The sequence below is a fragment of the Teleopsis dalmanni genome, chromosome 2 (genome assembly GCF_002237135.1).
Source record: "Teleopsis dalmanni isolate 2A chromosome 2, ASM223713v2, whole genome shotgun sequence".
NCBI classification, from domain to species: Eukaryota; Metazoa; Arthropoda; class Insecta; order Diptera; family Diopsidae; genus Teleopsis; species Teleopsis dalmanni.
Window position 1 is genome coordinate 210,025,382 of NC_051847.1, and position 17,032 is coordinate 210,042,413.

Sequence of the window (17,032 nt, forward strand, 5' to 3'; positions counted from 1 at the left end):
TCAGTTTGTACTCACCAAGTGAACAGAACTGGTCTAATAATCACAGAAAATATGAATAGCAACTTTCAAGAAATAAGGAATATAAAAAAAAGTCTACCTATAGGAAAAAGGCTTATGTTCATCTTTAAAATAAAAGACTTATAAAGAAAGTCTTATTTCTATTTTTATTTTATACAATTATCTATATAAACAACACCGACATTTAGAAGTTTATTCCGCTTCTTCCTCAAAGCGGATTATTATTACATTTCCTATTGGAAATATGTAAATCGGAATTTCTTTATAAATTTAGTATTAAATGTCAAGGAATCAACAATTAAAAAATAAATAATATGCAGCATAAAAACCAGAACCAATAAAGCTCATATAATCAGAATTACGTCTATTTTATAATATTTACTGCATCTTATTTATGAAATAATATATTATTTATTTTATTATTAATTGAATGGTATATGATTTATCATATACATTAATAAATGAAGAAAAAAAATTATTAGAGTGCATAAAGAAAAAAGCTTTCCGTACTTGATATTTTCAGCATATTCGACGAGGAACTAATGGATTGTCTTATGAAAAAGTAGTTCTAACACAGGTGCTCAAGGACTACCATATAGCTCAATATTCTTTCAATTCCTATATACTTATACAGTAGACCAATAATGTATCCAAGTTATATAGACTATAACTTTATTATATTCATGGTCGCTCCTATATTGTTATAATCTTAGAACATACAATATTACTTCCACATTTTTTTGGCTGATTTGTTTAATAATCACATATATATATGTATATATATATATACATAAGGTTTGAATCTTTGGCAAACCACGAAGAATTTTTAAGTGCGATGTTCTGAAGTTGACCAACATCCTCAAAAATAGTAAATCGGTACTACGTTGGACAATAACAAATCAAATGTAAGACATTTCATCGTACATTCCAAAATTGGTACACGAACAATTATAGTAAAAGGGAGATTTTAACTCATAGTTCCCTAATCGGTTGTGAGCCGTAAGCAAAGCTACCATAAGAGTAATATGTTATAAAGCATTCTCAATGAGAGTACTTGATGTTTTCTCAACAGAACGCGCCCAACTTGCATACATATGCCTACATAGTGTTGAGTCTTTCGATCTTTTATTAAAAGCACAGAATAAATTCGACAAATGTTAACTTGATGTTAACTAATTGCCCAGATTTTTAAGGTGTTCCTAATGATTATCTGAGGCACCCCGTTTGGCTAGCTCGCTTACCTTACAATTGTCGAAAATATCCCTATAAACGAAAAGTCAAAGTAGAAAAGTTTTAAACTGAATCGATATCTCGTTTTGAGATATGTGAGAATCAAAATCCGTCCTGGATGTAAACTGAACTGAAAAACCCGTCCTGTACTCAAACACTTTAGAACCGTTTGATTGACTGAGATATTTATATATATTAATTTATTTATATGTATTCTTATTAATATTACATATTATATATTTTATTGAGATTAAAATTACGTTTTAAAAATGAAGTGTCTTAATAAAGTGTGAAATGTTTATTAACTCCTTCTCTCTATTATTTCCATCAATTTAAGGTTAGAGTTGAAAATTCCAAACTGACTTAATGAGAGTTTCAAATTTCCAAAATTTTAGCTGCTTCTGATCTTTAATCCTAAAAATTGAATTAACTAAATTACTTCATTAAAATCATATAAAGTCTGAACAAAAACCAATTGCGAATTTTAAATCAAATTCAATCCAAGTATTCACTTTCAATTCACAATCATCGACACCTAACAAAAGCACAATTTATTATTAAATTTTCGAGCTTGATAATGGCGGTACGGGTGTGCGATGGCCCCAAGTTTACCGCTAGAAATGAAGCGGGAAGAATGTGGAAGGTGTTGGTAGTGTTTGGACACGTTCATATTGAACCAGAGCAAAATATAATTTAAAGTGAGTAATTTGAATAGCAAAGATAAAATTGCAAAAACCGAAACCATTGGTGCAAAGTGGCAACAACGTGACTTTGAGCCAAGACACCGACTGGCAGCTCAGCAGGTGCCTGAGTGGTGCAGCGGCAATTACGCTAATTTCAAGCAAGCAGCAAGCAGCAAACGGACAAACGGGCAATAGGCAACAGGCAACAAATAATAAGGAAAACGATTTTACTGTAGTAGAAATAATTTCGAAAAATTAAAAAGAAAAAAAAATAAATTAAAATTACAAACAAAAACAAATGCTAAACATCGCTTAAAAGGTTTTCAATGAAACAATGAAAAAGTTCGGGATTGAGCAGAAATATTTAGCATCATTACCCGCAGCGCAGCGCAGCTCAGCGCAGCATTGTAGTTATGTTACAGTGGCAATTGCAGTAAATTGTATTAAATTAAAATTTATTTTACCTTAAGTTTTAGCTAAAGACACACATTTTTGTCTTAGTCTGCAAAATGAAATTTTCATAAATTTTTATTTGAGGTATTGCGTACCGCGTAATTGCAACAAAGCTACCGGAAAGATTTACACATGTAGATTCGGTTAGACGACTTAATTGGTGGCTGCATGTGCTTAGACGCATGAAATAAACATAACAAATTTAATTTGAAATTATAAATTACGTTGCTAATAAGTACAAATTATAACCTTCAAGGTCTATATGGTCTAAGTGAGTTAAGTGAGCTAATTTAAGTTAAACTGTTTACTTGAAGATAAAGGTTAAAGCTTCAATTGCTGTCAATAAAAAAATAATTGCAGGAAATAAATGCAGGATAGATGGTTCAACAACTCAATTTTTATTGCCTTAATTTTGTTAATATTATTGCAAAAAAAAAAAGAAAAAATATATATTTTACCTCGCACAATTGGGTCAGTGAGTTCAACTTTCTCAGCCCATTGAGAGATATTCACCACACTTACGCCACACCGACATTAGTTTAGCATCATTAACTTTTTGCACATTTCTTGCAGAGCTAACTTTAAATGTACACGACAATTATTATTAGTTATTATTATCATTGCATAAAATTTAAATAAACTTCCATAAAAAAAAAACAAAAATATATATAAAAATATTAAATTTTAAACATTTTTATTAAAGCTTTAACTTTTTAAAATTGTTCGTTACAGAAACACATAACCTGCCTCTTCGTAATTGCTTTGTGTCTTAGCAATGCTTGCGCTGACGATGATAGTTCGAAAGAAACGAATGAAGTCATACCGCGTGAGGCCATACAAAAATTGGACTACTCGGTGAGACAAGCTTTATTACGTGCCATAGATAAATTAGAAAAAGAAGCAGCAACAGAAGAAATCCTAGAAGAAACCACTACCACAATACCAACCCTGGTGACCAGCATTGCCAGTACCATTTCAACCAACACCACACAAGCCAATGAAGAAGTACTGGAAGAAAGCACAAATGCCTCTGATGTGGTACCAACTGTACAATTCTACACTGCAGTTTTAGACGAGAAAAATGCTCCAGAACAATTATTATCCTCTTTCATAGATAGTTCAAAAATTTTTAAACAAACTAATAAAAAAGGCACACAAAATTTAGGTTCACCAACAGTTGTTGCTGATCTAGAAGCCACAGCTGAAGATAGTCGGCAAGCAGCACGCAGCGTTGGCACTGCTTTGCGTTCAAATGAAATATCGAGCGATAAAAATGCTGAAGTTAAATTTGAAATACGTAAAACTAAAAATAATTCAATAACCTCAAGTACTACTACTACAACTACAACAACACTACCGCGTACGACAAGGCGACGTCCTACTACTACGACTACGACAACGACAACTACCACCACACCACGTCCAACACACAATGAAGATGGTGAAAATATTGAATTGGTAGATAAGAACGATATACGCATACAGGAAGCGCCTCTTGTCACGGCCTTTACTGTAGACTTAGACGAACGTGGCTCAGCTAAAAAAGTTATCCCAATCGTACATCCTATTCCCACACCAACAGCAGAGACCACATTACGCAGTGCTGATATATTTTCAGTTCACACTGGTCCAACAATATCTAAGTTTAATGTTTTACCCGGGGGCCCACAAAGTGCTGCGTTAAGTTCAGCCCACAATTTGTTGTCAGCTCCATTGCCCACACAATCTACCCAAGTGACGACTGCAGCTAATATTTTACTCAACGCAATTCCAACATCAAGTTTTGAAGCTGTAAGTATTCATTCACTTATGTATATATCTAGCAATGTCAACTAAATTTTTGAACATCTTATCTTTAGCTCTTTTAACTTTTATATATTTTCTTCTCTTTCCTCTGCAAACTCTTTCCGTAAAACTTCCTTAATATACCATTTTTCTTGATCCAAAGTGTTCTTACCTTTTTCAGAGGCACAACTACAAATACGACTTATGTACGCATATGCAATAATTGGCATTAAATTAAAGAATATATTTTGAATAATCAAAATTATCAGACTTAAGACTTAGATTTAGACTCGGTCTCAATCGAACATACTATTAATAATTAAATTGAGCTGGTTTGAACTGGACAAAATACGTACCAGTCGGCTGCTTCAATTAAGGCGAAACCTGCTTATCACCAGTTAGTAATGACTTTTGTCATGGTTTTGGCTCTGCGGATGAATAGGAAACTGTGCTCCAACTCATCCGGCAGGGTTCATCTTGGGCTAGCAGAAGATCTAAAATCTGCAGGCCCCTTTTCTTACCGACCTAACAATATAGTTTTCCTGCAAAATTAGAGACAGAGAAGTTTATAGAATTGTCTGATTGGTTCATTTTTACCTAAATGGGGGAATCAGAACTTTCAGCATTGCTCGTACACTGACCTCTAGTCTGCGTATGAACAAACGCCAATCCGTGGTACTACAACGGGCAATTGTTTGAGCTCAAATAGCCTTTGTGCCACTTCAACCTAAACAAACCTAACACCAACATTATTTGACAGCTACACATATTTTGATAAGTCAGTACCGCTTATTTTGTTGTTTTAATTTAATTTTCAACTTTTCATTTGCCACTAAATATAATTAAATTTTATTAATCTAACAGAATACCTAAAGTATTAATAATTAATCTATTGTGTTATTCATTTTGTGAAAGAGCTACCCAAACTTACCAATCCAAAACGGCATAAGTTTTTATGCTTCTACGATCGTATGATGTACTAGATATTATTTTCATACTTTCCAATTCTTTTTCTAGAATCCATCAGCACAAACAGCAGTACAAAATCCAAATGAACCATCGAATTTTAACAATCTACTCATTGAGAAGCAACGCCAATTGGAATTGCAGATATACCAGCTTAAACTGCAAGCACAACAGCAGCAGGAACTCATCTATCGCCAGTTGAAATTATTAGAAGAACAATCAAAGTTCGGTGGAGCACCACGTCAAGCAGTCACCATCAACTCACAGCCAAGCAATATACAAAGTCAACAATTACCAATTCCTTCAATACAAACACTGCCACTGCAACAAGAGCAGCCCACACAACAACCATCCTTCACCATAAGTCCATCTGTGGAGTTTTTAGCAAGTTCACAAACCAAAACAATACCATTGCATCAAACTTATCCACTTGAGCAACAATTGCCACTGCATGATGTTGCCAATAAATTCAGTAATGTATTACCAAGAGGAAACAGCAACAACAACAACAACAACAACAACAATCTCAACAATAATAACAATCTAACGCCCAATACTTTCCTTACACAACAACAACTACCGATAAACGATCCAATACAACATGTTTTTCAAAATTTACAAAAAACACTTTTTAATCAAAATCAACCAAATTCACCAAATTCACTAAATTCACACAATTCGTTCGAAGCAAGCAATTTAATAAATTCACCAAAATCACTCAATTCACCACTCCATTCATTTAATTCACCTAATGCACTGCACACACCTACCAATTCACTTAATTCCATCAATTCTGTTAATTCTGTTAGTTCTGTACAAATTCAACCATCAAATCAGTTTAGCTTTGCACCCACATTCAGCACATTATCAGCACAACAGTCGCAGCAGCCGCAACCGCAGCAACCATTGGAACTAAATGCCTTCCAAGTGCCACCTCAACATAGCTTCCAAATATTTCAACCATCACAAGTTCTACCAAATTATGTTACCAATGCTATACAAAAAACTCAGCAGCAGCAACAACAACAGTCACAACAACAACAAGACAATCGTTCACGTTTCTTCCGTCAAGAAGAAGGCACGGGTAATTTTGGTCTAAACCAAGTACAAATACAAAAAAGTAATTCATTTGCTGCAGTATTGCCAACAGCGCTGCACAACCAACAGCAACAATTGTTGCAACAAAATATAGCAAATCAAAATTTCTATAGGCAACATTTGGAGCCACACTTGAGCAATCAATTGCAACAAAACGCACAACAATTCTATCAGCAACAACAACAGCAGCAGCAGCAGCAGCAGAAATCCCCCACAGGTAATAATTTTAGTTTAAACAAATTCCGTCATAGTCCATTAAGTAATAGAAATAATTTTGAAGAATTTAGAATAATAAGTAAAATTCTAGCACTTAACCATGGCATTAAAAACTTTTCAGCACAAAATCTACATTTCAATGGCGGATTCTGAGTATTTTCTACCGTCCTAATCTGTCGCATAGCATTTTTACTCCACTTCCAATTCTTTGTACAAATAAAAATATAAAAAATAAAAACAAATAATTAAATATAGAAACTAAGCGCACTAACAGAGCCAGCTCGTCTGCAACTTGTGTGGAACGCATTTTGGCGCCAATGTGGGACTGAAAATAAACGCACTACAACTTTTTTCTGTTATTCACCAAAATTATTCAGCAAAGAGCACTTTTGATGTATTTTCACCAAATTCACCAAAACGAGTGTCTGGTCTTACATATCGTACGTACACTTGCAAATTGACAGCACACTTTTTTACACACACTGTTAAGCACTATTGGCACTGCACTGCAAAATATTTCAAAATTTTTTTAAAATTAGTTTAAAAATAATTTAATTTTAAATTAGTTTAATTTTATAAATTGAAAAAAATATATAATTATTTTCTGCTAAAAATGTATTTTTTCATTGAACTATTCTACTTATGCAAATATTTTTATTGTTCACATTTCTTTTTTGTTTTTGTATATATATAATAACAAAATAATTTTAAGAAAATGTATGAAATTGTTATATAAATATTTTTAATAATGCAATTAATGTCTTAATAATAATTTATTTTATACGATAATATAAATAAAATATGTTAAAAAAATTATATTATATAAAATGTGGTTTGACTTAAATTTGAAAGCAAAACAATTTTTATTTAAGTGAAGTCTGTATGCTAAGGGGGTTATATAGTTTAAACGATAATATATATAAAATATGTAAAAAAAGTACTTTTTAATGTAGTGTATCATTATCAAAAATTAGGTCTTCTTTGAACTTAATAACAAAAATAGTTTAAATCAAATAAAATTTTAAGCCGATAAAATTCCTCATTATTGGACTTTAGAAACATCTACTGCTGCAATTGCCTGTATATAATTTTTGGATTGTAAGTATCAGGAATTGAACCCTGTCAAATTTGAACAGTAGACCCGCGTGCTCATAAGCAAAGCCCACATTCATTTAGTTTTCTTTGTACAAATTTAGAGTTTTGTTTAAATATTCAATTGTTAACAAATAGAAAAAAATTTTATATAAAATAAAATATGTTAAAAAAGTATACTATAAAAAAAGAGATTTTATTTGAAGTCGTCAGCAAAAAAGTTGTCAATGAAATAAAATCTTATGCTGATCGTAGATGTTACGGGTATTGTCAAATCCTTTATCATTTGTTCTTGGAAACATCTACTGCTTTAATATTTCATATAAAATTTTTAGGACTGTAAGAGTTAAGAATTGAGTCCTTTCAAATTTGTTCAGTAGACCCCCAAACGAATTCAATTGATTAAAAATTGAAAAAAATTTTGGATATGCAAATTTCCTGTTACTCACTTTTCTATTCTCAATGGATTTCTTTTCACAGAACTCAAAATAATAAAGCAATAATATTTGCGAGTATTAACTAACAAAGAGTGAGTAATACATTTTTTAACAACAGTGAATATTTTTTCTTTTATTTAGTAATTATCGTCTATCCACTTTACTCATCTTACTTCATTGGAGGCACCGAATAGTTGTATCTCTAATTAAAATTCATAGAGTCAAGCATTTACCAACTTACGATTTTTATGGCACCAGAGCAGATTTTTTTCTAAGGTTCTGCTCTGAATGTTATCTAAATAAATAATAATCCTATCTTAAAATTTGTAGAGTCAACTCTAGTGCTTTAAAATTTTTCGGTTATATCGCCAAAAATTTTAATTCTTAGTATCCGAGTTTTACTGGGATAGTTATTACTACAATCTATCTCTTTACCAATCTTTAAAAATATTGTGTAAAACCCATTCATTTCAGTTCAAATGTTAGCCCTATATATATATTAAAGTGCAACTTTATTGACCAACTAAATAAATTTGCATACTTTTAAGCTTTCTTTAATAATCATATAAACTGAATAATATTACCAAGAAAAAGTAACGTCAACATGACTCGGTAAAGCAGTATGTGAAAATTACTGTAAACAGCAAAGACCGTAACATTACGGTCTTTAATTTAAATGTCTTCATATTACGGTCTGGGTTTCAGTAACGTTTGTTGAATTTCCAATTACAGTCTATTTATCCATATTTTAGCTCCTTTTATGTCATCCTTACTTAAATCTGAACCTCCGCAAGATTATGTTTCTTTATCTATAAAATATTTGCATTGTAACAAGTATAAAAAAGTGGCACTCTAACTAGTTTATCTGTGGGTGATCCAACCCACTATGCTTACTTCAGGTCCAGAATATCAAACAATACACAATAGAATTAAAACAGGCACAATTCAATTCAAAGCACCCACTTTCCTCTTCCTATCTAATTTCACTACATAATCTTCGCCCACTCACTTTATATTAGTCATGTTTTCTCTAAACGTATTTGATTTCTAGGTTCAATTGTACTACAACCGGAACAATAATATAGCAATGACAAAATCGTGCTGATAAAGATTTCCAAAACACCTATATGGCCAACCGGTGTTGACTGAAAGCACTAAGCTTAATGATTGCTCAATGTTTTCTTAGAAGGTTACGATATGCGGAGACTTTAAATTTTGTGAAGGATAATCAAAAATATATATAAATATTGAAAATATTCAAAGTATTGATTTATGAAGATTTTCATTAAAAGAATTAAATAAGGAGAAGAATAAAGCATTTAATAAATGAATAAAATTCAATACTGCGAAATCCATTATTATTAAATATAATTTTTTTAGTAGTAAAAGACTTCGTTTTAATGTTTTTGATTTTGTTTATTGCACAATTACAATATACATTTTTAAACTGTTTTACATTATTTTATAAAAAAAGAAACTAAAAATTTGAGTAATTTTTTTTTGGAGGGGGATGGGATATGAAAATTTATATCAAATTTTCCATTTTTCACACACACAATTTCATTATCAATTTATGGAACAGTTTTCAAAATAAAAGAAACAAAGCATTCCAATTACGCATAAATTACACTACAAAATCTCTTAAATAATAATTTTACTACCAATATTTATACAGAAGATTTGTTTAATTTAACTTCAACAAAACTTACAACAAATTGTTGTACAAAAAAAAACAGTATTTTCCGTTTCATACATTTTGAAGTGATTTTTACATAACTATTTTTAATATTAATTACCGTAAAACTAATATAACAAATTTTAAAATTAATAATTAAAAACTAAAATTAAAAATAAAATTGTTAAAATTATAAATAGTTATTTATATTGTTAAATATATAATATATAAGCTATTACAATATAAGTATATGTAACTGCTAATTAAATTTCTTTTATTTTACATAAATAATAAAATATTCATGAATTGTTTTATTTAATTTATTTTTAAATATTAAAAATTTTTTATATAAATAATTTTTTTTTACAAAACATTTATTACAATATGTTTTTCATATTATATATCAGTATTATAATATAATCGAGCTCAACAAAAACGCAAGCTTAATAAAAGTATTTTTTAAAAAATATAATAAAAATAAGAGTTTAGATTCACCCATTGAAATGGTTAGTTTAAAAAAAATATATAATCAGTTTATATTTAAATATAATAATAATAAAAATAATAAACAATTAAAAAGGAAATTATTTTGCTTTTAGTAAAATTTTAGCAAATTTTACATGCATCAAAAATAAGTTCATTATAATATTTTCACTAATTTAGTTTTATTATCTTAATTATGAAGTTAGTTTTTATATTCATTTATATATGTATATATGGATTTAATAATCAACAAACAGTATAGCTGTTATAGTCTTAGGAATACAGTTAACATATGATTGGATTAGTATATAAATTTACATATGCACAGTTGGTGTTTTCGGTTTATAATTTAGGGGAATCAATGGATATAATGCAGAGGTTTAAGCTTAACAATAAGAATGGCTACCATTCTTAAAATTAAATATAAATTAAAAATTCTTATACAATTCTTATTCAAATATGAATAAATTTACATTCTCTATACAATTTCATAACAACTACTTAAAATTTAAAAATTTTTTTCTTTTTCTATTAAATTTTATAGGCACGAAATTTGTTTCATCAGTTATAATAATTAAATTACAAATTATTTTATACAATTAAATTCTTTAAATTTTCTTAAATACGTTTATAAATTAAATAAATTACAATAATATACAAGTGTAATTAAAATTACTAATATCTTGCTGCCCTACCAATCAAACAGTAATCTAAGTTAAACCTCTACTCCATAGGTAGGGTCAACAACATAAGTGTAACGATGGCCATCTTTTGACGTTTCTGTTGGGTTCACATCATCGTTTTCATTGTTAGTTGTGTTATTTGATAATGTTTTCTCTAATGTTGGAACAGTTGCTGTTATTGTGGGTGTCGCTTGAGTCGCTTGAGTTGGTGTTGTTGTAACATTTGTGCTCATCGATATGGCGTTACATTTGTACGCTGGTATTTCTCTACGACCGCCTGAATGATTATCGCTGAGATTCTTATTCCTATTGCTGCTAGCAACAAGAGCTGTATTTATAGCAATGGCTGTTTCTGCGGCATTATCTTCATCATCTTCTTCTTCTTCCTCCTCCTCCTCTATTGAATCAGCTTCAGGTATTAAAAAATCAAGTGGAAGCTCAGGTACTGAAAGTCCTTTGCGTGTAAAGAATGATATTTTTTCTCTGAAATAAAGGAAATAATTCAGTTAGAATTATATATTTAAAAAGAAAAATTTGTTTATTTTAATATATTTTGCTTTATTAATAAATATAATATATACGTATATTTATTAATAAAACATTTTAGTTTTAAAAACTGAAGAATAATGTCTCTGAAGAAAAAACTATCCAACTGTATAATGCGGAGCCGTTATAAGACCAAAATTTTTTTTTTTGGGTTCGATTCTTATTTTCGCTCCGGCAAATATATCGGTTCAAGGCCATTTATTAAAGTTCTAAAACTGAAAAGGAGTTCCTTAAAGTAAGTAATTATCGAAATTAACAATACTGATTTAATACACCGTTTGAGTTTGATTTTACGCCGGCAATTAATTCCATTTAATGTTTAAAAAAATGTTAGAAAACTAATGTCCTATGCTCCAAAGGCCCTGCGCTCCATTAGAAAAGAAGGACAGCAGTAAGTGAGTAATAAAACTAATAATTATGTGAGGGAAGATATTTATAATCTTCCAGTGTAAAAAATATTTAAAAATCAATGTCTACTCAAGAAATTAATTAATGAATATACATGTCCTATTTTTACTTACTTGAATGATACTAAATCCGGACAACCTTTAGGCACTTTTGTTTTACGCAGCTTATAAATTTCTTTGGTTGTTTTGATTAGTAGTTTTTGTAATTGCTTTTCTTCAGGACACTTAGAAGGATCCGCACGTTCAACTAAACGTTGGAATTCCTCATTTTCCATCGCCCAAGAGGCAATCAAAGGATCCATATTATCGCGCGCTTTTTCTAAACTATAATAATAAATTGAAAAAATAAGAATGCTTTCAGCGACTCAAATGTTAAATGAATATTTACGTTTCTTTCAAGTTTTGCAGCTTGGATATTTCATCATTAAGATAATAAAGCTTACTATGCTGCGCCTGTAAGTCCAACTCCAAATCTAAACTTGTTCTAGGTATATGAGTATGATGTAGTTCTACATAAAAAGAAAAAACAAACACCATTAATATTATTTTCTTAATTTGTTTACATCATTTCAATACATACTTGTCACTGATTTTGGTGCTTTGGGATGTATGCGTAATGAACGACGCTCAATGGCACCACGATGGAAAGGATGCGGTGTCACACCGAAATGCATGGCAGAATCGGAATCACTGCGATTTAAACGGCATATATAACGATTTTTACCCACAGCAGCTGAAGGTGTGAAGGTTTGCGAACGTTTCACAGGCCTATCATCTGACATCTGTTGTTGTTGGCTGGAACGAGATTTTTCTGGCGGAAAAGCACATTCTGTATTTGTTTGTTTGTCAGCATATTCTTGTTTCATCAAATAAGCAGCCACGAAAGCTAAACAAAAATAATAAAAAATTGAAGAAAACATTACTTTTCTAGTTAAATCAAATTATTTCATTTAAAATGCTTACCATCTGTAGAACCACCAACGGCTCCTTCCAATTCCTCCTCCTCTTCCTCTTCTTCATCATCATCATCGTCATCATCATCATCATCTTCATCTTCACCATTTAAGTTTTCTGTTACTTCTTCAGTAATTTGTTCTTGTAATTCGAAAGGTGGCGCTTGATTGCGCGTTAACGTTGATGTTTGTGACGATGTTATTGTGGATTCATCCGAAGATTCTTCTTTACAGTTGGTGGCAGTAGTTACAGTAGCTGTTGTATGTGTGGTTGTTGCAGCCAGTGCTGTAGCCGCCGCTACGGCTGCAGCACTTGTAGACGGCATATCGAGTGGCTCGAAAGTATTTATGAATTTGGAACTGAGCACGTTGTACCACTTCAGCGTTGAATCATCTGGATTAAATTCGGCCATGCTTATTTGCACAGTGCCCTATAAAAAAATATTATTGGGTTTTATTGTCAATTAATTTAAATCGATGTTTTTTTTTTGTATTAAACTTACAATTATTTCCTCTTTTTGTCCAGTCATGCTGACTACCGTCACTTGAAGACTCTTTGTTTGTAGTTTGCTAAGCGATATTGGCACGGCAAACGTTTCACTGAAGACGGGCTTATGAAAGTCTGATACGGCATTTGTGCGAATTGATGTAAGCGAATTTGGTAGTAAAGCGGCACGTAAATAACTATAACAAAAAAGAAAAAATTGTTTTAATAAAATTTTGTTATTTTTATATACGAGTACATCACATAATTTTAATACAAGAAGTTTTTTCCAAGCTTTAATAATACAAATGATTTATTTTTTTTTAACATGTCAGATAATTTTCATTAAACTTTACTTACACTTGTGAATTGTCCGTTGTAGCTGTCCATAATGCCGACAGATTATTCGCACGCTCTAAGGACACCACCAGCACTCCTTTTTGTTTTAAATATTTCAAACCAATTTGTAGTTGCGCTAATTCCTTGCGGGGTAAGTGTGCTCTAGACGCCTCAAATACACCTGAATCGCCAGCAACTGATTCATTACTCACCGCCGCTGAAACAGAACGTGTATTCGAGGTTGAAGATGAACGACTGACCATTTCTTGTGGCAAATCCAGCAGAGATGGTTTTTCTGAAATTGGAGACAGTGGTGCAGCCAAATTAATTGGTGAAGACATATTGAGTTTCTGTAGTTTTGCTTCCAGCATCATGCAGTCAAGCACGAATGTATCCAAATCATTAGGATGCGTGCGTGCATTTGTAGTTGTAGCTGCATTATTAGACTGATATTGTGGTGCTAACGGAGCAGAAGTATTTGCATATGTACGTTCTTCTTTTGGATCTGTTGTTGAATTATATTTCATAGGCGAGGCGGGTGGTGTTTCCATTGAAAGACTGCTGCGTGGTGACAGAGAAATCTCTGAAGATTGTTGTTGCTGCAGTTGTGGATGTTGTGCGAGTGATTGTTGTGCAGCTTGTTGTGCTTGCAGGTGCTGGAATAGACGTTGTGATCGGCGACTTAAGTCAACCACATCTATTTGTGGATCTACAGCAAACGGATCAATATAAATATCTGTAAAACTAAGAGCACTCTTGCTACTCGCTGTAGAAAGTGAACCCAAACTGGAACCGCTACTAATTGAAAATGTGCTTTCAGAGGAAAAGGATTTCAAACGTTCCTCTAGCATTTTTGTGTATTTAATTGCTTCTTGTAGCTTGTCTAGCAATAATTGCTTTTCTTCATGGAAACGCAAACGATTGGCAATACATTGACTTGTAGCTTCGTGCGCTTCATTCAAATCATCTTCCAGTTTGCGACGCGTTTTTTGTATGACTTCTATTTCTTCAGGTGTACGCGATTTATTTGAAATGCTATTCAGTTCATTAAGTAATTTCTCCTTTTCCTGTATTAAGAGAATACGATCTTTATCAGATTCCAATTGACCGGGTTCTATGCGCTCCACATGATCAGCCAACTGCTGTTGCAAATTTTTAATATGTTTACGCCATTCTGCATATTGCAGTTTCGTTTTCGCCATTTCTGCGAAACGTGCGCCACTATTCATGTTATCACCGGCGCCACAAAGATCTGTTTGCGACGCAACGCATACACGATCAAATGGAGAAGTGGTATTCATGAAGTCAGCATTTTCTTCATTTATTTGTTGACGGCTTAATTCGTTTTTAATTTGCACTAGGCTACGCATCAATTCTTCACGCACTTTTTCACCTGATACTAGCGATTTGTGCACCTTTAGCATCTCTTCGTGTATGGCCTGTACTTCTGCGATATCATAACAGCCATTTTGACGCGCATTGATTTTCTCACCCACTGAATACAAGGTACTCATGCCACGTTCCGTAAACGTTATGTCATTAGTTATATGATTCAGTTCTTGCTTAAGTTGACGCACACGCTCTCGTGCCAAAGCAAGATCAGCGCGTAGCAGTTCTGGATCATGTCTGCTCATAGAGCTTGACGATGAACATACTACAGAAATGAACAAAAATTAATTTAATTTATTAAAAAGATATTATAATCAACTTACAGCTGCTTCGACTCGCTGCCAATTTATTAAGGTGATTGTATTCATCTTGTGCTATAAGCAAACGTTGCTGCTTCACATCAAACATTTCTCGTTTATTTTCCAGTTGATCCTGTGCCGCTGATAAATAATCACTTAACATTTGCTCTTGCACTGATTTCCATTCCTGACGTGGATCTTCGAGTTGTGTACTTTGTGCTATGTGATTTATATAATATCGTCCTATGCTTGGATCGTAAGCCTCCTCCCAGCCAACGGGCAACTCATCTCCGACACAGTCTTCAAAAGATTGCGGTTTCGTATATCTATAAAGAAGAACAGAAAACATTGTTTAACTTCAAGTATCTAACATTTTTTGCTTATCTTATCGATTTAAATAAATTAGTTGGGAAAACATATGTCTAAATGAATATACTTCCGGTTCGTTGTGGATAATGTATGAGTAGAGTTTCAAATATTTGATGGCGTGAGCATGAGTAGATCAGACAAATTTCCAATTAAATGAAAATGATAAATTTCTTTATTTGAAAATATATTTACAAATTTTTTAACATATTTACATGTTCGACAAAATTAGTAAAGTCTTCTCAAATTAATTCCCACGGCTTTAAAATATGCGGACTTGAATTAGTCCAAAACTGATAAGATTAGCAATGCTAATTTATGTTGGCCCTGTTCAAAAACAACTTTTGTCGTTGGCATTTCCTGTAGTAAATATGGGCAAACAATTTAATTTTTTTAAGATTTTATTTTATAAGTAGAAAATATTTACCACATTTTTCTTCGATTATAAACAACTTCACGAAATTTTGTGGTTTTTTAGCTTTTGCGCCGATAATCAAGGTAAAGTATCTTTCGATTGTTTATAACAAATACGCGTGGTTAAAAAATGTCAATAACAATTTTACACTTGGAGATAAAGTGTTTTGTGAATATTTACTAGGCTATTGCGTAAATTGGTCAATTATTGGCCATAACCGTAGTTTATGAATCAACAAGAAGTTGTATTTATGTTATCAGATACGCACTATGCAAAATATTACCGGTTGAAACCGAACAAAAAACTTTGTACCCTAGAAGTGGTTAGTATTAGTTAAAATAGTTAATATTAAATCATATATAGATATATAACGATATCATATTTGATTTCATCATTTTCATCATGATTAACTACTTTTAAAAATTGTAGGACTCTATTAACCATAGAACTTTTAGTGTTAACTAAATTTGGTTAAGAAATTTTTAAAGTGCTACATAATAGCTCTTTATTGCTCTTTTGTGGTAAGGTGCAAAAATATTTATTTATATGAAAATAATTGTTTATTCACATGAAATAAAAATATAGTTATTAATTCAAAAAAATCATTAACTCTGCGGCAAGATTAAATCAATTGGACCAACTGAATTTGGAAAATCAATTAACTTGAGTAGAACCGAACTTGGTACTTGAATCTATTAGCAGAAGATCGTAAAGCATTCATAACAACTTATAGTCGAATAGTCACACCCACCTGCATGAGACATTGATTTACAACTAGCGATCTTTGTGGCCCCGTCCAACAGTAAGAAGAATTATCAAACTTTCATATATTATATAGATGCCTCTTGAAAATACTCTTTCCCAAGCAACCCAATAAGATTTTAAAAATTTATGTCAAAGTACAAAAGATTCTCAATTTATTAGTTAAAGTGGTATAGATATGTAATCCCAGATGTTTACTCCACATAGAAAAAACTAACATCGAGGATGATAACGCTTTCTAAGCAATCCGATA

At 31.6% G+C, this 17,032-nt stretch overlaps 2 protein-coding genes across 2 annotated transcripts; one reads left to right on the forward strand and one right to left on the reverse strand.

The window, feature by feature from the left end:
- The first annotated feature begins 2,265 nt into the window (after window positions 1-2,265).
- On the forward strand, window positions 2,266-6,778 carry LOC119676668 (putative mediator of RNA polymerase II transcription subunit 26). The gene is made up of 6 exons (XM_038087919.1): window positions 2,266-2,364; window positions 3,117-4,175; window positions 5,187-5,793; window positions 5,953-5,981; window positions 6,036-6,450; window positions 6,705-6,778. Exons 1-6 carry the CDS (start codon window positions 2,266-2,268, stop codon window positions 6,776-6,778), a joined length of 2,283 nt encoding a protein of 760 aa, XP_037943847.1.
- A 3,988-nt stretch (window positions 6,779-10,766) lies between these two features.
- Window positions 10,767-15,562, reverse strand: LOC119679836 (protein kibra-like; the record flags this gene model as incomplete). The annotated part of the gene is given in 8 exon segments (XM_038092405.1): window positions 10,767-11,302; window positions 11,887-12,096; window positions 12,161-12,281; window positions 12,353-12,658; window positions 12,736-13,156; window positions 13,229-13,409; window positions 13,570-15,202; window positions 15,261-15,562. Coding segments are annotated over 8 exon segments (3,625 nt in total), but the record flags the coding sequence as incomplete, so codon positions are not given.
- Window positions 15,563-17,032: the final 1,470 nt, after the last annotated feature.